At 39.8% G+C, this 23,504-nt stretch overlaps 2 protein-coding genes across 6 annotated transcripts; one reads left to right on the forward strand and one right to left on the reverse strand.

The window, feature by feature from the left end:
• Positions 1–413: 413 nt before the first annotated feature.
• On the reverse strand, positions 414–3,395 carry fcf1 (FCF1 rRNA-processing protein). Of its 2 annotated transcripts, XM_061795254.1 has the most exons (9): positions 3,262–3,348; positions 2,536–2,565; positions 2,065–2,129; positions 1,920–1,988; positions 1,661–1,809; positions 1,509–1,581; positions 911–998; positions 709–803; positions 414–625 (listed from the first exon to the last, which is right to left on the reverse strand). In XM_061795254.1, exons 1-9 carry the CDS (start codon positions 3,262–3,264, stop codon positions 577–579), a joined length of 621 nt encoding a protein of 206 aa, XP_061651238.1. In that variant the 5' UTR covers positions 3,265–3,348; the 3' UTR covers positions 414–576. The 2 variants fall into 2 exon arrangements, with proteins under 2 accessions (XP_061651238.1, XP_061651239.1); XM_061795255.1 differs by lacking the exon at positions 2,536–2,565 and having other exon boundaries at positions 3,262–3,395.
• On the forward strand, positions 3,341–23,070 carry arel1 (apoptosis resistant E3 ubiquitin protein ligase 1). 4 transcript variants are annotated; one of them, XM_061795250.1, is made up of 22 exons: positions 3,342–3,450; positions 4,145–4,323; positions 5,707–5,875; positions 6,800–7,020; positions 8,373–8,444; positions 11,554–11,780; positions 12,270–12,507; positions 12,596–12,765; positions 12,882–13,062; positions 14,162–14,406; positions 14,512–14,589; positions 15,349–15,490; positions 15,561–15,682; positions 15,765–15,840; positions 15,925–16,034; positions 17,571–17,750; positions 17,977–18,102; positions 18,732–18,861; positions 18,959–19,017; positions 19,787–19,876; positions 19,950–20,125; positions 20,918–23,070. In XM_061795250.1, exons 2-22 carry the CDS (start codon positions 4,176–4,178, stop codon positions 21,018–21,020), a joined length of 3,063 nt encoding a protein of 1,020 aa, XP_061651234.1. In that variant the 5' UTR covers positions 3,342–3,450; positions 4,145–4,175; the 3' UTR covers positions 21,021–23,070. The 4 variants fall into 4 exon arrangements, with proteins under 4 accessions (XP_061651237.1, XP_061651234.1, XP_061651235.1 ...); XM_061795251.1 differs by having other exon boundaries at positions 3,443–3,535; XM_061795252.1 differs by lacking the exons at positions 3,342–3,450; positions 4,145–4,323 and adding an exon at positions 4,353–4,516.
• Positions 23,071–23,504: the final 434 nt, after the last annotated feature.

A 23,504-nucleotide genomic window follows, 5' to 3' on the forward strand; every position in this document is an offset into this window, starting at 1 on the left:
AAATTGCCATGTACTATTTTACTTTCCTAAAATGCTGAATTTGAAATTTACATATTCATTATTGCTGTACGCTATAATCATAAATTCTAAAATTTGTTCATTCTGCATGTAGTGAGTCTATATACAAGTGTCACTTTTTTTATTTAGCTACTGAAATAAATGATTTCCCATGATCTTTATATTTATTGAGATAAACCTGTATAGTGTCCACGACAGTATACAGTATTTACAGTACAAAAGCAGGGACGGGGAACGTTTTTCCTGTTAGGGCCATATTACATTTTAATATGATGCAATGACCCAACAAATATTTATCATACTGGAGTTTTTTTTTTTTTTTGGAGGGGGGGTGGGTAACATTTCCTTTGAGGGTTCCCCACCTAGCACATGTCCTATCCCATAAAAACAAAGACTTCTCGAGACAGCAAATTGTTTATTGAAACTCCATCAACTGTTGTCTAACTGTTATGATAGCAACATAACAATCCACCATGCGTCTGCAGTTCAAACTACTGAACAATTTTCATGTACACAAAAGAAAACGTATTTACAGTGACAGTAGATTTGTACAAATAATTAAAACCTCGGTGCACCATAGTCATCCGGCATCCTTTCAATGTTGTACCTGTGTGTTAAAAAAAAACGTTTAGTTTAATTGTTCTTGTGAGCTGTACATGGTGCACGCGTAAACTTTAGTTACAATTTTACCTGTGGTTTGAGATGTACATAATGGGCACTCCAGGGATCTTCCTTACCCTTCTCTTTAAATCTCTATCCACAGTAGCTAAGATGTAACACTTGTGCTGCAGAAATATTATGAAATCGTTTTCATATCTACAACTCGACAAGAGAGTCTACATTCTTAACAACTACAGGCAGACGCTAATGAATAGCAAATACATTGTTATACCTGTGTTACTCTTTGGACCAGACAGTCATCCGCATATGTTCCTTTGTGTGTGCAAGGCAAGCGCTCAAACCTTGGATCCTTTGCTATCCTGCAACCACAAACAGTAAAATCTTAGTTGGGCCGAATATTTGAGCACACTGTTGAGTGTTTGAATGTGTCTCCCAAGTCATTCATCACAGTAAAAACTGACAAGTAGACAAGCTTGCAACCAGATAAGCTAACAGCATAGCTTCTGCCATTTCTTCTTCATATTTTCCATAAGTCTGGATGCTCTGTGACACCATGCTACATTTCACAGGTCAGTCTTGGTACTACAACAATCATCCGGTTTAGGGGAAGAGACCCCCGATTGTCTGTGTTGACATCGTTGTGTGTGTGTGAGGTACGCTGTGTTGGTCATCTCGAGTACACTACACACTACAAGAGCACTAAGCACAAACGTTCCGAGTTTTTCATCGTGTGTGGGGTCTCCTACATTAAAAATAATAATGGGTGAAGAAGTAAAAAAATACAAAATAAAATAAACCACAACGTGTGTACCCAGCTGAAGACTTTTTGTCCATGGCATATTGTTAACGTTAGAGGAAGCTGCTTATACCTGAGTGCAACTCTGTATTTCATTCCAAGTTTTTCGATTTCAGCCATCACACAGTCTGTTATATAAGGGATACCTAGATTGAAACAAAAACAACAATCGTCATCAATAGATCTTCATAATACAAAATACTGAAATTTGACAAAAATGCTTACATTTGGCATACAGACAGTCCATCATAGACTGAACAATGTCCAGTTTGGCCTTGATGGAGAAGTTGATAAAATTGGTGTCGACTAGAACGTGGTACGGTGGACCGAGCTGAGTGTTGTATTGGAAGAACAGACACGATGCATACTTGGGCCTGTACAAGCAGATAAGAGTAATCAAATCAAAAAAACAGATAAGAGTAATCAAATCAAACACCCACCCATTACTGTCCAACTCAAAGTCCAAATTAAACTGGCCACCTACACTTCTCTCTCCTTCAGCTCTGAGGGGTCCTTCTTTTTTTTTTTGGCTTTGGCACGATCTTTCTCTTTTCTGCAAGACAAGTGTAAATGTCTTTTAAATTCAAACTAATAAAAATAAGGCCCACTGACAATAAATTAGAACTCACATTCGTTGATCTTTCATACTAATCATCCGTTTCATTACGGCAAACTTCTTTGTTTTCTGTTTCGGCTACATGAGGAAACAAACAAAAAAAATCATTATGAACATAAACTGAAGTGTTTACCAGCAGGGAAAACAAGACACAATGTGTTAAATGTGTTAATATGAAGAAAGTCTTAAAAGATAATGTTGTCTCAAAACACAATGCTGAACAATACATGCTGAATTGGTGTGATTTAAATGGGGAAGAAAGGTATTTTAGCCAGACCTTATGGTCCGTCATATCTGATATACGATTCAATTGTCTTATACTCCTCAGCCCAACTGTACTTCACACCTACGGGCAATTTAGAGTTTTCAATTTACCTACCATGCATGTTTTGGGATGTGGGAGGAAACCGGAGTACCAGGAGAAAACATACGCAGGCACGGTGAGAACATACAAACTCCACACAGGTGAGGCCGGGATTTGAACCTGAGTTCTCAGAACTGTGAGGCGAATGTGCTAACCAGTCGTTCACCGTGTCATAAGATTACAAGGAAAAACAACATGTATTAGACTTTTAATAGCAACTGTGTGAAAGTCATTTTATTAATATGACAACAGTAAAGTCTTCTTTTTTTTATAAGAATGTGGTCTGAATTTTAACGAGTGAATATCAACTAACTAGACTGAGATCAGCAGCTAGTTCTACGAATTGCCTCATATTGTATATTTATTTTCAAAGAAATGATCATTTTAAAATACAACTACTAATGGGATGAGTTAAGTGTACAAATATAACCACATTAAAGTGCTCCCACTGATTAAAGCGTTGATGTGACAACATTTGTTTTCATATACATCATACAAATGTTTCATGATAACGTGTAACTCGGCAGGCGTAGGACTTTTTCTCCTAAGGCAAAAATTTATTTTGTACGACCAAGACTGTATTTTGTAATATTTCGACATTACTCTGGTTATTTTTTTTTTATGCTTGTTGTATGTTAGACTTATATGCTTCCTTTTTATTAAATAGATCATACACTTAACTAGTACGTAATGTGTGTTGATATTAGGCTAGGCTACCTGCGTTAGCTCGTACGCTTAGCTGCCAAAGCTTCGGCGTCAAAATAACAAACGTTAACGTATAAAACACAACAACTAAATGCTCCTAACGTTATGCATTTCCTACATACAAGCACATAGTGGACATACCATGCTTGAAAATGATGATTTAATCCCTCTCACAGTCTTGTTTATTGATCAGTATTCTGTTCTGTTCTGTCCTCGTGGGTGGCAACGCGGTTGTGGCGTCATCAACCATCGACAGACTAGACACGTTTTGCGTATATTCCGGTTGTTAAGTGCATACATAACGCCGCGGTGATGCGAGAATTATCCGAGGTATAGGATGTTATTTTTTGAATTTACAATACGCCAAGTTTGGAAGTTGTGAATGTTTTAGTTTATGCATACGATGCGCGTCTTCGTAAGTGTCTGGGTCGTTTATTGACTTTTTTTGAATTGACGCTGTTTGCTAGCTTTGTGCTTACATTCATCAATATAACACCGTTGTTAGCAGCATAGCTACCAGGTTGCCAGGCTTTAGTGAATCGTAGCTATCTATTTGGGTGTTGTTTGCGTCTATTTAGGCAAGTTACTGAAGTCGAGTGTGTAAACTAAACGATTCCCTTGACTGTCACCGTGTGGTGTTCCTTGTCTAATATTTGTTTAAGAATGGCACGTAGCTATTTCATCATGAAAGGTTGTTGTGACATCACAAGCACCTCTGCTCGTTCTTTTGGAATTTGTGGAGGATAATCATGTGATTTCCTCACGGAAATTGTGGTAAACAAGCGTGTTGGGCGTTCTAAGCACCAGCACTTCATGTATTTTTTAGTGGGGCGCTAATGTTGTTCTGTCATTAGCCCAGCGAGTCTCTGAAGGTGCCTCATTAATATTCATGTTCGTATAGTTGAACCAGTCGCAACGTGAGCGTCAAGGAAATGTTTTTAATGTTATGTTTGAGACAGGAGTGTTTCTTCTTCTTCTGGACTGTTTTACTGCTCTGTGGGCCAATCATAATGTTTTTCGTCAGGAAAATAGATTGTGAGTGGCACTATGGTCTGATGGACCGCCGCTTCTTCCTGACCTTTCTCATCTGCTCCGCACTGTGGATCATCTTCTGGGAAGTGCGCTGGAAGAAAGGCAAAGACGGCCAGATTGAAGAATGGCTACAAGGACAAAGTCTCTCTCAATACAGACATTTATTTGAAGGTCAGTGAGTAACAATTGTCTTCATTCATATGATATTTTTTTTGTATTATGCAGTGCTTGAAAAATGTATTGGACCTTGGACCTATCACAGCTAAAACGCTGTATTCGTGCCTCTTTGATCAACTCAAACCATTTTTTGGGTTCAGTCTCGCTGTGGCGCCAGTGGTTGGAAACCCTGCTCTATACCAGATTGGTAAGCGCAAGAGGAAAAGTGCTCAATTCAACGAGAGATTGTGTGCAAGGCCAGATTTGACAGGGAATGTGCCAGAGGCTAGATTTGACAGGGAACGCTTACATTTTAGGTTATCTTCATCCAGAGTGTGTATTTGGCATGTAGGTATGTAAATGACAGAATTAAGTTGATGGAAGAATCTGCGCCGCTAGAAAAACGCGCAACTTTGTCCCTCTTACGCACATGGGAGAATATGGCCCAATGTGCATCCCTCTAGTTATTCTGCAAACATTGAGGCAGTAGTCTAGCTCTGTCCACTCTGCAGCATAGCCGGAGTGATTAAGCTTACTGCTTAAGGGTTACCAATTTTCAGCTCATCCAGGGTTACAGGACATCTTGTGTAGATACAATAAACCTCTCCCTATGAAGAAAGAAGTCAGTCATTTAGGTCCGGCAGTTAGGGCCGACCGATGGACGCGCGGCCCGGGACCAAAGGTCCTGATGGTTTGAGGCCACTGGTTTAGATATCATGAAATGAAATCCGGGAGTGTTTTTGTGGACACCCTGTATTCCACCGCACCCCCTCATATGGCATTCCCGTAACTAATTAAAAAGCACCACAACATTTAAATGCATGCTCAAGTGTGGTAATAAACATTTGTGCGATTGTCTTGATTTTTTGTGTTCATAAATTTAGTACACGGTCACTGATGGTGTAGTGTTTACTAGCCTGACTTCCATGTAGGCAGCGTGCGATTAGTTGCCACTCAGTGACTGTGTGAATAGTTGTTTTGTCTCTATATCTGCCTTTCACCCAAAGTCAGCTGGGATAGGCTCTGGCCTCCCATGACCCTAATGAAGACAAGTGGTGTAGGAAATGAATGTTAAATGTATTACTGTATTCCCCTCAGAGGACTTTATAAAACATGAAGTGACCCATGATAGGAAAAATGCTCGCCACCCCACAGCTGAGCACTTCACACGTTTCTGCTTAGTGTATTAGTTCTGTTTAGATACTTTTGATGTTGAAAAATGATTAGACTGGTATGTTTTAGTAGATCAGTGGAAGCTAAAAACACCCCCACTGCAATACTTGGTAACCAACAGTTTAGAAGAACAAATTAGGGCCCCTCAAGGGAAGACTTGATCTAATGTGTGAAATTCATTTCCTGGCGTCTTCCAAGAGGATTCTTAATATGGTGCTCTCTTAGATGTGCAGACTTTGGAGGAGTTGAGTCTGACTGTGCTGAGTCGCTTGGAAGAGGTGGTGAAGGAACAACAGAGCTGGCGCGAAATCGCTGAGGCTCATATCCGACTGCTCCGAGACTTTGCCTTCCAGGAGTGGCTTTGTTCTCAGAACCTGGGACACTTTTACAAAACGTAAGTTTGTCAGAATACAACTGGTTACACCTCTAATTTATCTGAATTTTGCTGCACTGAACCAGATTTCTACTGACCGAAGGAAATGAAATTGATTTAAAAAAAAAAAAAAAAAAAAAAAAAAGGTGAAGTCGGTGATGAAAATATACATTTAAAATATTCTGAAACAATGTTCTTTATTCATGTTTATTTAATTTGTGTATATTATTTCATAAATGTTGCAATTATATATTTAACCAATGTTGGATTTCATAAAAAAAAATCAATAATAAAAATGAATAATTACTGTATTGTAATGCTTATTGATAGCCATTTATTAATATTTGTATATATTTGTTTTTGTTTATTCAGTCGATATGTGAAAAATTAAATCATATAATTATTATAATATTATCGTATAATTAATGAGTGGACCATTTAATATGTTAATATAACATTAAATGAATGCACATTGTAATTATTTGTTATATCTAAATTTCATGGTATACATCAAGTACCTTGAACACTCTAAAAAAAACAAAAAAAAACCATTTATTTATTTGATTAATAAATTTGTTAATTTCATTACCGCTGCACTACAAAGGGGTATTAGGGACACACACACACACACACACACACACACACACAGAATAAACTACAGGATTAAATTTGTGCTACTAAGAGGATAGTCATATATATCTCTACAGAAAAAGTCAAATTTTCAAGCTAAGGTTCATATTTTCAAGTCTTATAAAATGTTGGTAATGTCAAATGCAAATGTCACTTCACATCCCCCTTTTGTTGTTATCACATATCACAGTTGATGTCATAAAATGGAGATTGTTTGGACACAGTAAGATTAGCCGTCCTTATGATATTTGTAATTTGTGTAATAAACTGCATTAATGGCATGCGCAAATAAATCCCTTTTCTGATCCACTGCAGGTTGAAGACATTGGGTTATATGAATCTGGATGATCTTTCACAGTTCGACAGTCAGTTGCACCTCACCCTAGCCGCTTGGGGGTACTACTACGAAGACTACATCAAGTTGTCGACAGGCATCAAGATCCTCCAGACCTCACGGAGAAGTCGGGACCAGGACTACGAAATCCAGCTGGTGTACAGTCTTGCTGAAAGGCGTCTGAATGAGAAGTGGTCAATTGGTGAGATGTTGAACACATCCACTCTCAAATTTAGGCTGCTTGCCATGCTCGCATATTACAATGGGAGGGCCAAAGTTGAACAGAATCAAGTTGCTCTGATTTCAAAAACATTTTTCCCATAGGAAAGTGAAGCGAGTGAATTAATTCCATGCTGAACAGTCACCATCATATTTTTTTTTTCCTAACTGTGCATGAAATGCTTTAAGTCACAAAGAGACTAACTACTTTCAAATTAGATTAAACTCAACTAAAACTTACTGAAGCTTTGGTTAGTAATAGTAGATTCCTGACATCCATAATGCAGAGCAAGGGTTCTCAAAATTTTGGGGTCCAGTGACAGAGAGTTATTTTTCCAAGGACCCCCTGATAATCCTAACACCAATAAACATAAGTACCATGGCTAAACCCCATGGTAATTATTTTTAAGGAAATTTCAAACTAATTATCAACATATTCACAACTTGTTGGACAGAAAGTAACTCAACCAAATTAAATGTATTGGTGCACTGAGCCCCATTTGCAGCAATGCACTTAAAAATAAATATATATATACACAGCATCATTTATTGCAAATACGACCCAGTTTGAGAGCCACCAATGTAGCAGGAACAGAAAGGTGTTGAGAGAGCCATACTGTCACAAAGTGGCTTTTGTTGATATTGCCAGAACTAATAAATGTGTTGACAAGCAGTAAAGAGACAGTGCTGCATGTATGCAGGGATCTCGTTTGACGTGATCTGTGATCTGAGACGCACAAATATTAGCAGGGACACACAAAGTACGATCGATGGCGCACGTATGCGCGCATTATATACAGTGTAGCGTCACTATTATAAGAGAGGCAGCCATTGAACATGTTGACAAAGCAACGTTTAAATAAAGGCTGCGGACTTAAAAAGTAGTACATCGCTTCAATCAAAACGGGTGCTTTGAACTACTTGTTGTGGTGCTATTAATGTTGCTACTTGGCACTTTTTTTTTTAACCAACTGGAAACTTGATTGGTAGTATATTGCCTGTTAAGGCATTAATCACTGTTTATGCCTCCGTGCCAAACTTTAATGAACAGAGCCTGAGTCTGTTTTATTTATATATATTTGTTTATCTAAGATATTTTATATATTGTTCTACATTACAATGTCAGTGTCTTAGAATTAGAATTAAAAATAAACTATTCTTAAGAAGGATCTACTTGAATAATGATGCTCTACTCTCATTATATCAGTAGCATAAAAACATCAATGATACTATTGTTTGTCGTGATAGTTTTTGAGGAAAATACAGTATGTTGAGGTCTGTATATTGACACTACAAACTCTTGTAATGACTTGTTACAATCTCTCTCTTTTTTAGCGGGAGCACTCCTATTTGGCTGTACAGTGGCGCTGTGTTTTTTGATAAGGGACCTCATGTTTTACGTGATTGGTGAGTCCATATTGAACTCTGTAGTTCTGACAACATATTTTCTCCTTAAGCAACCAGAGTAATTTGTGTTTTGTACTTGAAATTTCAGGCGAATAGCCTTAAGATTCCAGCATTTCCACTTAACAGATTCTTCATAGATTCATGATATTTTCCTAATCTTGGCTGAAGAAAACTATGAATGAAATAGTCTATTGCAGGGGTCGGGAACCTTTTTGGCTACGAGAGCCAATAAAGCAGTAATTCTCAACCAGTGTGCACATTAGTGTGCCATGAGCGCTCGTCAGGTGTGCCATGGTAAATTATAACATTTTATGTAATTGTTAAAAAAAAATGTTTCTACAAGAAATAATGTATCTTTGTTCATCTATTTATGCCAGGGAGGCATAGTGACAGACAGAACAAATAAATGCTCTTCTATTAGATGTCAGGAAGTACATACAGTAATTAATGTGTCCACTTTTTGTGACATTTTTGTTTGTTGGTGTGTTGTGAGATTTTTCTATTGTAAAATATGTGCCTTGACTCCACAAAGGTTGGAAATCACTGCATTAAAGGCATATATTTTCAAATGTACACTATAGTGCCAAAACTATCGCTCACCTGTCTAGGCTGACATATAAACTTAAGTAACGTCCCATTCCTAATCCATAGCGTTCAATATGATGTCGGTCCACCCTTTGCAGCTAGTAAGGCTTCAACTCTTCTGGGAAGGCTGTCCACAAGGTTTAGGGGTGTGTTCATGGGAGTTTTTGACCAATCTGCCAGAAGCGCATTTTTGAGTTCACACACTTGATGTTGGACGAGAAGGCCTGGCTCTCAGTCTCCGCTCTAATTCATCCCAAATGTGTTCTGTTGGGTTGAGGTCAGGACTGTGTGCTGGCCAGTCAAGTTTATCCATGTCTTTATGGACCTTGCTTTGTACACTGGTGCACAGTCATGTTGGAAGAGGAAGAGGGCAGCTCCAAACTGTTCCCACAAAGGTGGGAGCATGGACTTGTCCAAAATCTCTTGGTAAGTTTAAGAATTCAGAGTTCCATTCACTGGAACTAAGGGGCCAAGCCCAGTTTCTGAAAGCAACCCTACACCGTAATCCCTCCTTGACCAAACTTTACACTTGGCACAATGCAGTCAGACAAGTACCATTCTCCTGGCAACCGCCAAACCCCGACTCGTCCATCAGATTGCCAGATGGAGAAGCATGATTCGTCACTCCAGAGAATGCGTCTCCACTGCCCTTGAGCCCCTTCGTGGCTGAGTTGCTGTCGTTTCCAAACGCTTCCAGTTTCTTGTAATACAGCTGACAGTCGACTGTGGAATATGTAGGAGCAAGGAAATTTCACGACTGGAATGTTGCACAGGTGGCATCCTATTCCACGCTGGAATTCACTGAGCTCCTAAGAGCGACCCATTGTTTCACAAATGTCTTTAAAAACCGTTTGCATGCAAAGGTGCTTGATTTTATACACCTGTGGCCAAGGATTTGAATGGAAAACCTGATTCCGATTATTTGGCTGGGTGAGCTAATACTGTTTGCAATATAGTGTATTGCCGTAAGAGCAATATAATATTTTATTATGCTGCATACGGTTGCACACAATGGCGTACAATTACAACAAGGGAACTTGGGGTAACCTTTTACAGGTTAACAAAAGGGCTTCTTTTCAAAAGTTATGTATTGATTGACAAAAAAGTAAATCTCATGAAAATTGGTTGAGAAATGTCCATGCATTGCCTTTGATGGGAACGTCGACCTCCCCAACATGACAGCCACATAGGCACGTCATTTAGTTGGGCTGATAAAGTGCGCTGGCATATCTACTTTTCATATCTCTGGTTCGAGCTACCCACATTGCGGTAGAAAATGGATGAATGGATTAAAATGCATGAGAATGTTTTATATTTTGAACAGTATTTTTGAACAGTGATTTCTGTAATGTTAACTTTAAAATGTCAGCGTAATTATTCATTATTTATTGTGTCAAGAATTCTCAGCTAAGATTTATCTGCGAGCCAGATGCAGTCCTCAAAAGAGCCACATGTGGCTCGTAAGCTCTAGGTTCCCGACCCCTGGTCTATAGTAAAAATGATTGTCAGGCTTTAGCTTTGTCCAATACACTTGACAATCTCATTGTCCACCTTTTTGTCTCACAAAGCGAATTTTTTGATTTTGATTTTACATTTTTGGATTTCATCCTTGGTTTTAGAGTACACTGAGCACTTAGTAGTTCCAAATAATTTTTGATAGGACACCCGGAACAGAGTTGTGCTTTTCTGTATTCTCCAATAAAGTTGCAACCTCAGTGCCAGTGGACCCATTTTTAGGACACGTGATCTGTAAAGACAGGATAAGGCTTTTTGATTTTTTGTTTTGTTTTCATAAGCAAGAACTTCTTCAATTCCAGAGTACTCTTTCGGGTTAGTTCTTTTTTTTTTTTGGGTCAATTAGTGTCAATGGAACCACAGCAAATCTAGATAATGGGGAGGACTGAATGGCTTTACTTTTATCATCATGTGCACTGACACCTTTCTCAGAAAAAAAAACCAAGCCCAAGAAATTGAATTTCATGAAAATACAATCTTAATTGTGTTTTTTAAGGTTATTTAGGTAAAAATTTAGCTCTGCAAAGTCTCTCATTAGAGTGCATGTTCAGGCACTACTGATGAATATCCAAATGAGTCATCCATATAGACAACACTAATTTAACCTCACAGACCACTCAAGACAAAAATACACAATGTTTATTAGCAGTAAATGCATTTATTGTCAGGATGTAGAGGCACTTGTCAATATCCACCATTTAAATCAATGGTTTGGGTTGGGGCATTGTCAATTGTTTCTTATGTCAAGCTTGCCTGACGATCATGCTTTGCAATAAAAAAAAAAAATATATATATATATACAGCCACATCTGAACTTGACCCAGTAGCTGAGATGACAGTAATTTAAACCTTCAAACTTTGTTGTTATTATTAATATTATGTATTTTCTTTACTTATTGTTCTCTACCCTGGTCAAATATTTTAAAATATTTTTTTTTTGGTTTACATTCTTAAAAGCATGTCCTTGTTAGTAATTCCTCCTTTTGTGTCTCCTCACCTCTTGTGACAGGTGGAATTACTGTTTCAATCATTGCATTTGTCTTCACCATCAAGTTCCTGTGTGAGCTTGCAGCCAGGGTTGTCAGCTTCCTTCAGAATGAGGATCCGGGCCGGCGCGGCGACCGCAGTATCTACGACTATGTGCGGGGCAACTACCTTGATCCACGCTCCTGCAAGGTGTCCTGGGATTGGAAGGAGCCACAAGAAGTGGGGCAGACGATGAGCTTCAGAGTCCAAGTAATGCTCTCTAGCAGTAAATGTGAGATTTCCTCAGTAGGGCTGGGCGATTCATATTAAGATGACTTACTGACTTTTCCGACCCATGTAGTGCCTATTTTTCAAAAAAGCAGTTACCGACTTTAATTCTTGGTACAGAACAGACAACATGAGAGGAATCGTTTTCACGTGTTCCGTATGACCAGAAAGGAGTCCACTTTAAGGAAATTTTGATGAACATTGCCAAAGACATGGTGCGCATTTTTACATTGCACGAGCAGTGATTTAGGAGTTGAGAGTCCTTTTTTTTTTCTTTCTTTAAGTTAAAAATCAGTAGAAATAAAGCTGGGAAGGGGAAAAAACTAAGCAAAACTTGTTTAGAGTAATGTCTTTTTCATTTGCTTTTAATATCAATAAAATTGAAAATCTTATTTTTGCCATATCTCCCAGTCCTTGTCCTCAGTGTATTCAATTGCAGTGCTGATCTGCTCTATCGTCTCGTCTTTTCAGCTATTCTATAAGAACGGCCAGCCTTTCCCGGCCCATCGGCCTGTGGGGTTGAGGGTCAACATCACCCACATTGAACTAGCTCTGGATGTCCCTGTTACACAGGAGGTTTTACAAGAACCAGAGTCAAACGTAGTAAAAGTAGCTTTCACCGTGCGCAAGGCTGGCCGCTATGAGGTTGCTGTCAAGCTTGGTGGACTCAACGTGGCCTACAGTCCTTACTATAAAATCTTCCAGCCAGGTTGGTTTTAATGGACTCTTTTCTGTTGAATTTGTTTTCACTTGCATTTTGGCTGATTACTGTTTTGTTTGTTTTTGCTCCACTTCAGGTACCGTCGTCCCATCCAAGACCAAGATAGCCTACCATTTCTCGACACTGGTGCTAACAGACAGCCAGCAGCACACTCTGCAGATTGAGCCCAGAGATGAATATGGAAACCCCACCAGTAACTCCACATCACTCACAGATGAGGACAACTACAGCATCTACATACACTCTGTAAGGGAGCGTCTTCTATTTGTAAGATATTATATCATGTTATGTAAGCTCTCACCACTGCTCTGTTTTTGTATGGTTCCAAATTGCTATTTTATGCTAGCATTATTTTTGTGCAGCTGGACACAGTAGATGACGACAGCATGGAGGGCTACTACAGTAACACGGTGTCCCTCAACAAGCAGCAGTGTCAGGTTCTGATGAAACTAACCCTGTGGAAGACCGGCTGCTTCAGGGCCCGCATCACCTATCTCGATCAACCCCTCAGCAATGGGGAATTTGACATTATTGTTCTCAATGGTGAGTAAAAATTGAATGCGCAGTGTTCCCTGGCTATATAGCAATTCTCCTATCATGGCCCCACAACATTTCAGATTTTTTTCTGGAATGTATCTCCTTGTCTAATTGCAGAAATGCATTAATTAAAACGATACATGTGTACATCTTGTGTGTGTCTTGTGCATCTTCGTTGTTTGATTCTTTGTTGTTTTATGAGTCAGTTTTACAGTCAACTACAACTGGGAGTAACAAATGAACAACTTGAAGCCTTTATTTGGACTGTCAGACTGCACACACACCCATGCTGGGGAAAAAAATAGAACTAAAAAGACATAATTTTTGAAGGCCTGGTAGAGCGGTACTATTTTAGTATGGGTACATGCTGCATCCCTATCGGGCACCCTTGAATGTATGTGAGAACGCGTTGATTTCATTTTGATTTCTACATTGCAGGACCCGCAGTGTGGCTACTGCAGACATGTACATTTGGATGATGATTTTCAAACGGTATATCATGCACGCCACTCCAACAGGTCCTGCCTCTAAAAAGCATATATTTAACACACTATATGCTTGCATTTTTTTGTGTTCCAATACATTAGCAATGTTTTCTGAAAATAAAGATACCTAAAATCTGCTAAGACCATTACAGCCAGCATGAGGAAGAGGACTCGTAACTCATTCACTGCCAGCCTTCCCAGTTAACATGGATATTTGACTTCTAAAGCCGTCAATGGCAGTGCATTTAAAATAACAATTCTAATTGAACCAGGAAATGTGTTGGTCGATTCAAGAATCACAACATCTGTTCCTAGTTAGAGAACAGCTGTAGTTGTACAAAAAGTACTGGAAATTGAGCTGTTAGAAATGTGCATTCAAACGTTTAGGTCAGCTCAAATTAAGTTCAACTTTAAAGATTATTGTGTGTTTTAGGTTCATCCTGAAATTTCACCTGAAGGCCGAATATATCTTATTTTTTTGCGAGAAGTGGAAAAGCAAACTTTCCATAGTACCTTCTGCCTAAAATGCTTTGAAAAAATACTGTTGATAAACAAATGTATTTATTATTCATTTCCCACACAGTTGATAAAGCGTAATGCACCTTTTCCTTGTCTCACAGAGAATGAGAAGGCCTACGTGGAGAAGAATGTGTCCACACCAGGCATCAGCATCTACTTTGAGGCGTACCTCTATAGCAATGAGAACTACAGCAGCTCCCCGTGGCAACTACCCGCCTCCGCTTTGTTGGCTCCCCAGAGGAGTCCGTCCATGGGTGAGGAGGAGGACGAGCACGACTCTCCTGTGGAGGGCCAATCCGAGAAGGTCAAGAAACCAAAAAAGGTCTACTGTTACATATCGCCAAAGGCAAGTGCATTGATGAATCCAACAACTTGATTTGACCATTCATAGCAATATATGATGCTTATGCAGATATATATATATATATATATATATATGTGATTTCTACAGCAACTATCTGTGAAGGAATTCTACCTGAAAATTATTCCGTGGCGCCTTTTCACCTTTCGAGTTTGTCCTGGAACAAAGGTAAATAGAACATGTGCAGTGGGAGGAAAAAGTATGTGAACCCTTTGGGAAGTCTCCAGGTTGGCTCACACCTGACTCTGGTTAGCTCTTAGAGAATCCGTAGCCTGGAGGTTCATTTACTTTTTACTCCCTGTCCTGTGAATGTCTGGGTTATTTTCAATAAAAATATGCAAATATGGTATTAGTTTAAGCAGACATTAAACAGATGTTTAGTCTTGTAATTTAGATGAAGATCAAACCACATTTTATGACCAATTTATACAGAAAACGGGATCACATATTTTTTCCTCCCACTTAATTTTCTAGCCTGTAGGACTTGACCCACCTTAACTTAGTTTCTACTCGGGGTGTGGCAAACTCATTTTAAGCACTGGTTACTTTGTTGTTCTGGCCAGCGGGGGGCGGTGGCCCCAGGCATCCAACTCAGGGGGGGGGGGGGGGGGGGGTGGGGGGGGTCGGCATTCAAAACGGTCAACACCCAACCTCCCTATCCCGCCAGTAGAAGAATGTATCCAGTTCAAGCAAAAAGTCTTATCAGCACTCCCCCTCCCCACCGCCGCCGACAAATGTATTTCGATCTGGTAAAAATGAACCTCAAAATTGCAATTTCGGTCCAAATGTTTTTGCCAAAATGAAAAGAACAAACCCATTTAACAAGAAACTTGAAGTAGACACACTATTAGTTTTAGTAAGCCACAGAAAGTGATGCGAATCTGGATGTAGTTTAACTGGTTCTTCCTCCAATTTCTCATCTCTCAGTTTAGCTATCACAGTCCCGACCCCGTTCACAAGTACTTGACTCTAGTGGTGGATGATGGAATACAGCCGCCCGTGGAGCTCAGTTGCAAAGACAGGAACATCATGGCAGCCACCTTTATCCGCTTTCTTCACAAAAACATAGGTTTGTTTTTTCCAGTCGAGTACATTAACTTTCACTTGAGCTTGTTATTCCAACAGTATTCTATCCACAGGCGGCTCAGAAACCTTCCAGGACAAGGTGAACTTCTTTCAACGTGAACTCAGGCACATCCACTCCAAGAGACCTCGCACCAAGACCTGCCTAAAAATCACCCGGCACACCATTCTCGATTCAGTGAGTGGTTTTGTATCCAGGAATGGACACACTTATTTTATAAGCTCTTTGTAAAAAATCTCTCTCTCTATTATTGTCTCAGTCCCTGAAGGCAACGCGGAACTTCTCGGTGTCAGATTGGAGTAAAAACTTTGAGGTGCTCTTTCAAGATGAGGAAGGTGAATCCAAACAGTCAGTCTAATACTAAATAGTTGTCACAATATGGAGGAATACCACCGTAACATTTGGATGTTGCTATGCAGCTCTGGACTGGGGAGGGCCTCGCAGGGAATGGTTTGAGCTGATATGCAAGACCCTCTTTGACACTTCCAACCAGTTATTTACCCGCTTCAGTGACAACAACCAGGGGCTGGTTAGTTGCATCCACTTATATTCTGCTAATAAAATATATTCACTTTCCAATTAATAACTATGTATCATCACTTTACTACCGTTTAAAATTGTAACAATAAAACATGATAGGGGTGGAACGGTTTTTGAAAACTGTCCAAGCAGTTCGGTTTGACTGTTTTGGTCCGGGACCACATGTGGCGCGTTCAGCTTGGCACGCACAACTTGTTATTTTTTCTGTTTTCCTATTAAAGCAAAGTGTACAGTAGCGCTAATGCTAGCTAAAATGGCAGTGCGCATGGTTGCAGCATCACGTTGACTCCCACTCAAGTAGTCTAGGCAGGACACGCCATTTGCGTCATGCTCTTCCAGCAAGGCAGCAGCCAATCATCTTGTAGCGGCATACGGCTCTCCTTCGGTGTACTTTTTGTACTATTTCTTTGCTTTTCTTTTCGGTTTTACGAACATACACTACACCTGCGCCGACCTTAAAGAGACTGGTGACAGGCACCAAGTACCTTTTTCTAGTGCCTTTCATTACTCTCATAACATCCCAGATGACCGCGAGCCCAGCATACCAAATCTGTATCTCTCCAACGCAAGATCTCTGGTGCATAAAACAGTCTTCGAAGTCGTTCATTTTATGCACCAGAGATCTTGCATTGGAGAGATTACAACTTGCTGGAAATCGCTTGTTTGAAATGTTTGTAGCTCTATGTTTGCAAACTTTGTTGAGCAAAGGCACCCTGTTTTACGTTTGAAAAATCTCACGGTTAACCACCGAACAAAAATATCATCGATGACTATAAATATTGAAGTAATGATCTTGTTTCAATTTAGTCACAAATGTACTTACAAATGTCTGAAAGCTGGACTTGTTTAGTTGAACACAAAATGGTATATTTGCAGGAAGCCGTGACTTATTCTTTTGTATGAATGGCAGCAGCTGGATACACAGGTTTATTGTACCTTTTGCCTTCCAATGGAAAAGCATTTCATTGTTCTGCCTGTCAGTAAATGCCACTGGCATAGATAGACAAACAATGATATATTTCTGATTATTGAAAGTAATTTAAATAATAAGTATACAAAATATAAGCGATTGATTTTCTTAAAACCGTCACCACAAAACCGAGATACGAACCAAACTGTCTATTTTGTGAACTGTTCCACCCCTTATACATGAATGAAAACATCTCGTAACTGCATGTCTCCATTTGCTGAAAGAACTGTCCTTCAAAACATGTACTGTACTTCCACTTTAGACCACACTTCCAAGCCCATTCACTTTGTATTGAAGGAATAGAACGAAACTGACAAGACAAGCCGATTGCCATTACTTTGTTTTAATAAACCAAAGGCACACAATGTGTAGGATAATGTAAATTTAGACCACTTACACATTGAAAACATATTTCACAGCATACTGATGATTCTGAATATTTATATCGGAAGCTGTGTTTCCTTTATTAAATAAGGCAGTGTGCATGTACATATTTAAATATGTCTAGTTGTATCCATTTTTGTCGTATAAAAGCACGTAACACTTATCATTCAGGTGCACCCGAATGCTGAGCGACCACCACACTTGCGGCTGAAGATGTACGAGTTCGCCGGCTGCGTTGTTGGGAAGTGCCTGTACGAGTCTGCGCTTGGGGGGGCTTATAAACAGCTAGTCCGAGCTCGCTTCACGCGCTCTTTCTTGGCCCAAATCATCGGTCTAAGGATGAATTACAAGGTATGAAACACAAGTAAGCTTTGCACCTGTTCAATTTGTTTTACATCGCCTGTTAGCAGCTGCTCTCAACCAAGTATCCGAGCCAAGCAAACAGACGTCATTTGCCCTTTGTTGTTTATACTTTTATATTCACAAAGAACAAGCCTGGCTCTTTATCCTGAGCCAATCACCAATGAGAAGACAAAATGTTTATTTAAATGTTTCATATCCTCCTCCGCACGCGCAGTACTTTGAGACGGATGACCAGGAGTTCTACAGGACCAAAGTGTGTTTCATCTTGAACAATGACGTGAGCGAAATGGACCTGGTGTTTGCTGAGGAGAAGTACAACAAGTCGGGACAGCTGGAAAAGGTGAAGGCATTCCACTCTACCCACTGTATTATTATATACAAATCCATGATGTATTTTCACAGGAGTAGCCACAGTAAAGCAAACAAAAGAGAAACCATGTTGTTTGATTGGCAAGGACCTTGTTATTCCAGAGGAGGGGGCATGGAGATTTTCCATGCTGGTGGATTGCTGTAGCTTGGCATCCTATACACAAAATCCACAAATGGTTAGCACCTTTGCCTCACATTCAAGAGGTTCTGGGTTAGAATCTTTGCTCAAGCCCTCCTGTGTGGCGTTTGCGTGGGTTTTCTTCGAGTACTTCGAGTTTTCCTCCATGCATTCCAAAACCTGCATTTTAGGTTAATTGAAGACTCGAAAATTGTCCATAGGTCTGAGTGTGACTTGTCTGTATTTGCCCTGTGATTTGGCGACCAGCCTAGTCCCTGCCTCTCACCAAAGTCATCTGGGATACACACACATGACCCTAAAGAGGACAAGCACAACTGAAAATGAAGGGATGCATTTAACTGTATCAGCATTACGAGATGATTTAGGCAGTTAATGATCCATATTGCCCAAATGTCTCGTATCGATCCGGTCCCCTTGCCTTGAATGTCGACTGCTGGTTTCAATGTTTTTGTCTTCTGCAGGTGGTGGAGCTGATCTCGGGAGGAGCACACATTGCCGTGAACAATGAAAACAAGATGCACTATCTCAACCTGCTGGCCCAGTTCAGGCTGGCCAGTCAGGTGAGAGATGAGGTGGAACACTTCCTGAAAGGTATGGAAAAGCTGTCTGCCATTTTCCACCATGCATCTTTTCTGCGATCACAGGGAATGCGCATAACGAGATGCGCATGTTTTCCTATCTACTGCAGGTTTGAATGAACTGGTTCCAGAAAACCTGCTAGCCATATTTGATGAGAATGAGTTGGAGGTATGTATGTACAGTGCCATGAAAAAGTATTGGTCCCCTTCTCAATTTCTTATATTTTTGCATAATTTACCCAGTTTAATACGTATGATCATCAAACATGTAAATATGAGTCAAGTCTACCTACTTGAGATAAAAGCATGGATGAGCTTCTCCTGGTCTGCTGGGCACATGCAAGCCTTCACTCTTGATATGTTCGTCAGCTGGTAGAAGGCTGCTTTAGTATTTGATTTGATATGACTGTACTCCAGGTATTTACTAACAGCAATCCTCTTTTCTTTACTGCCAAAAACAATTATCTCAGTTTTGTTGTGGTTTAATTGAAGAAGGTTTTGACTCATTCAGATATTTATCTGTTTTAGACAGTGACACAACACCTCAATTGAACTGTAGTCATAACTGTGTCAGTTGCATACAGTTTTATAGAGGCATGAATTCTTTTACATACCACTGGAGGGAGCAGCATAACAATAGTAGTGGTAATAGTACCACACTTTTGAGAATCACCTGTTTAAACCATTAATATAGGCAGTTTTGAAGAGAAAAAAATGGGGGAGGGGCATGAATTGCTTGTGGCTTTTCGCTATTAAGTTACACTACCAGTCAAAAGCTTGGACACAGTATCCCATTCAATAGCACTAGAAGGTTGGTTTAAACATTTGTCTGATTGTGTACATTTTATAAAGACACCAGGACCACTGTTTTCGTTTGTGGAAAAAATGCTGTCTCCTTTTGAAGCATTGTGTGTTGTTTATTTTTTTTTTTAATAAAGCTGCTGATGTGTGGCACCGGCGAGATAAACGTGCAGGACTTCAAGGCCCACGCTGTGATCGTCGGCGGATCGTGGCATTTCAGGGAGAAGGTCAGCCGCAGTCTCCCTCTGTAGTCTCCTCCAGCCACACAGTGGTGATCAATGTCCGCTTTCGCACCTGCAGGTGATGAAGTGGTTCTGGGCGGTGGTGTCCAGCTTCACCCAGGAGGAGCTGGCTCGCCTCCTGCAATTTACCACCGGCTCCTCCCAGCTGCCCCCTGGAGGTTTCAACACCCTTTGCCCTTCTTTCCAGATCATCGCAGCCCCCACACACAGCACCCTGCCCACCGCACACACCTGGTCAGTGTCAACTTATGAATGTTTTGTGCTTTAAAGGGCATTTTTCCCCATCATGGACTTTTGGTGAGCCCACACAACCGAGTGAGCTCTAATACAGCCGCATCTCAATAAATACTATCGCAAGATTTATTTCAGTAATTCAATTCAAAAGTGAAAATCATACAGTCATTAAGCAAAAAATACTTCACAGAAGGCCAATTCCTACCTAGAAACCCCAATTCCAATTAAAGTTGGGACATTGGGATTCTCATTTTGAATTTGATGCCTTCAACACATTCCAAAAAAAGCTGGGACAGGGGCCACAAAAGACTGGTAAAGTAAAATCCTTGGGAGGGTTGGGGGTGACCTATTCTCAATTGTTTGCTGAAAATCACAACCAGTCACTGTTTTTGTGTTCAGGCCAAAGCCATATCTTATATGAACATACTCCTCTGGTGCTCTTGTGTAACAGAACAAACGTTCTTTTCTGGCATCTATAGACAATTGCAAACCTTTTGGGTGAGCATCTATTAGGGCTCGGTCCCAATCCCCCATGAATAGCAGGTATTTTACTGTATTATGATTTTTTTTTTTTTCTGCCCTATCGAGAGGTGCTTCTCATATTTGGATTACTTCATTTAACTCCATGAGGGGCAAAATGTTAGAAACACCAACTTTCCTATGCTACACTGCCGTTCTCCATCGTATTCGATTGTGCAGGAGCGTAACGCGGCAGCTAGTGAGTGTACGACTACATTTGAAGTCCCATGGAATTGTGGAGTGCTTCAACACAGATGTTTCTCTCGTGTCCAGTTTCAACCAGCTGTGCCTCCCGACCTACGACTCGTACGAGGAGCTGCACAAGATGCTGAAGCTGGCCATCAGCGAGGGCAGCGAGGGCTTCGGCATGCTATGACGCGACCAACGAGAAACCAGTCACTCTTTCTCCAGCGTCCTTTCCCTCTGTACTCATCGGAATCTTGTAAAGTCTTGTTAGGAGAGGGTGTCGCAGGAAAAGTCTGCGCTGGAATCCCTATGAACTTGTGTATGTATATTAAAACATTTTGTTTTTAAAGAGCAACCCAACAACTGTTTATAAGGAGGAGAGAGTTGAGTTTCTTTTGGTCTTAATTGTGACGTTAGCGGATTTTTCTATAAGTGAACGTTAATGATACTAGAGCAAAGGCCTTGAGTATTATTGTACAAACTGAGGAACACTAAAGTGAGGCAGCAGCTTCCGTGTGATGTGGGCGCTGTCTGCATCACGAGCACTTTGGCCTTAAACCATCAGGGACTTATGTGTTTGTAAATATATACTGTCGCTTTTATTTACCTGTACATACTAGTGTGCACAAGGGAGGGTTAGGGCCACACCAAATCGAAACAAAATTAATCCAGGATTGAAAAATGAGTTTTAAGATTAGGAGTCTGAAAACGAAGCCATAATTGATCGAGAATAAGGTGGAAGTTTTATGAGAAATTAGCTATGTTACAAGAATAAAGTTGAACTATTTAGAAAATAAAATTGGAATATTAGAAGTATAAACAAATACCAATTATGCTGTGATAACTAGCGTAATGTACTGGTTGATGACAGTTTGGGTTCATCAACCCTTAGTTATGCTTGTTACCGCTGCATACAAGGGGAGTCTGCCACTTTTTTTTTTATTCCCTTCCTTTTATTGCAATACTGTATTTGTTTGTCAAACCATTCCAACTTAAATCTCAAACATACAACTATCATATTTTCGTTCCCCCCCTCCACCATTTTTATTTTCATAACTAACTTATTTTCTGACTGTTCTCGTAATGTTGACCTTTTTCTTCATCATTCAACTACTGTTAGTCGTTTACTTTTATTACTTTGTTCCCCTCACGTAATGGCTTTATTCTAAGTATTTATAAATAGGACTGTTCTCTTACGACGTAATTCCAGTAATACCGCTTCCCCCCCCCACCCCCCACCCCCTTTAACCTAACAGTAATTCCAGTAATGCCGCTTTTTTTCCCTTAACCTAACAATTTTATTTAAAAAAAAAATATATATATATTCCTGTCGTATTGCAACTTTTTTCTCATAAGATACTGACTTTATTCTTCAAAAATACAATAATCGTAAAACTTTATTCCCTTTATAAAATAACTTTATTCTTGTTTTATATATAAAGAAGTCACTGAACTGAATGACTTTTTTTTTTAATCCCCTCTTATTTTTGAGTGTGGTCCTAATACTCTTTTGTGTTCTAACATTTTTTAGATGACCTTTTTTTTTTTTTTAATTTTATTTTATGAAGAGAAGGGATGTGATTGATTTGGATGTTTAATTTCTAGAGTGCTTTTTTTCTGGTGGGGAGGGGGGGGTCTCTATGTTTTTAACTTATTGTGTGCCGATGAAATATTTATGTCGATCCACCATTTTGAATCAGGAGCGCTTTAGTGTTGGGTATTTTGAAAGGCTGCCTTATGCTTGGCCTCTGATTGTATCCAGAGACGTGTACAGCTGAGTGGAGCGGTCAACTACGACATCTAATTGTTAGCTACGACATCTAATTGTTAGATAGTACCCAGTGCTTGTGAGCGTGTGTTTTTAACAATCACAGCCTCTTATGGGATTACCTCAGCATCTCCAAAAGGCCGCCTATGCATCCCGTCACACAGGCGTAGAGTGGCTTTGAGCATACACGCACAGTTCATAGTTGCCTCCTTTTACACAACTCTCTCACACGTCGTTGTCTGCCCTTTATAATGTAGAAGAGTCTCCACTAACTTTATAACCGTTCTGTTGTTGAGTTGAAATGTAACAATAAATGTGAAGACAAAGTCAAACATTAGGATGCTCCTGGCTCCCCTGAAGGCTTCACTACCATTTGAAGTTGAGCACCTCAGAGATCTAACACTAAAGGAAGTGTCAGACAAGCGAAGCAAAATGGGACACGCTTTCGCTGGCCTGTTTTTTTTTATTTTTATTTTTTAAAAGAAAACCGTTTTTGTTTGTGCAATGTAGGTTTATTTGGAAAAAGCATCAGTTTTTTATGTGCCTAACATGTAACCTCAGCACTATTGTAGAGTATTGACTTATCTTTTAAAACGAGCCAGTTATGTGAACTTCTAAAGCCCCATTGAATTGAGTTAAGAACAAACGTGCTTTAGTTGAATGTTCTTGTGATTTCCTAACCACTGACTGCTCTAATTCATGTTACAATCTGATATCGAGATTAGACAATTTGAGGACTATTAGTTGTGTAGATTTTGCCTTTATGACATTTAAGATGAGGCACATTTTTATTTTTTATGGCAAGCCTCTGACAATGAATGTTTGAGATTTCTGTCCTGCAGTGGCTTTGTTAATGGGAATAAAAAAAGTGAAACAGAAACAAAAAGGACTATCAGAATTAAATTT

This window comes from Phyllopteryx taeniolatus, chromosome 13 (assembly GCF_024500385.1).
Source record: "Phyllopteryx taeniolatus isolate TA_2022b chromosome 13, UOR_Ptae_1.2, whole genome shotgun sequence".
Taxonomy (NCBI): domain Eukaryota; kingdom Metazoa; phylum Chordata; class Actinopteri; order Syngnathiformes; family Syngnathidae; genus Phyllopteryx; species Phyllopteryx taeniolatus.

Excerpts from the sequence above, each read along its gene's own strand:
- fcf1 (XM_061795254.1), bottom strand. Across the intron at positions 1,810-1,919 it reads GAGCTGAAGGAGAGAGAAGT|GCCCAAGTATGCATCGTGTC; the intron begins GTAGGTGGCCAG and ends CTGCTTGTACAG. Across the intron at positions 804-910 it reads TGGTCCAAAGAGTAACACAG|CACAAGTGTTACATCTTAGC; the intron begins GTATAACAATGT and ends ATATTTCTGCAG.
- arel1 (XM_061795250.1), top strand. The coding sequence starts at position 4,176 with ATGGACCGCCGCTTCTTCCTGACCTTTCTCATCTGCTCCGCACTGTGG. Across the intron at positions 12,766-12,881 it reads ACAGCATCTACATACACTCT|CTGGACACAGTAGATGACGA; the intron begins GTAAGGGAGCGT and ends ATTTTTGTGCAG. Across the intron at positions 19,877-19,949 it reads CGTGGCATTTCAGGGAGAAG|GTGATGAAGTGGTTCTGGGC; the intron begins GTCAGCCGCAGT and ends TCGCACCTGCAG.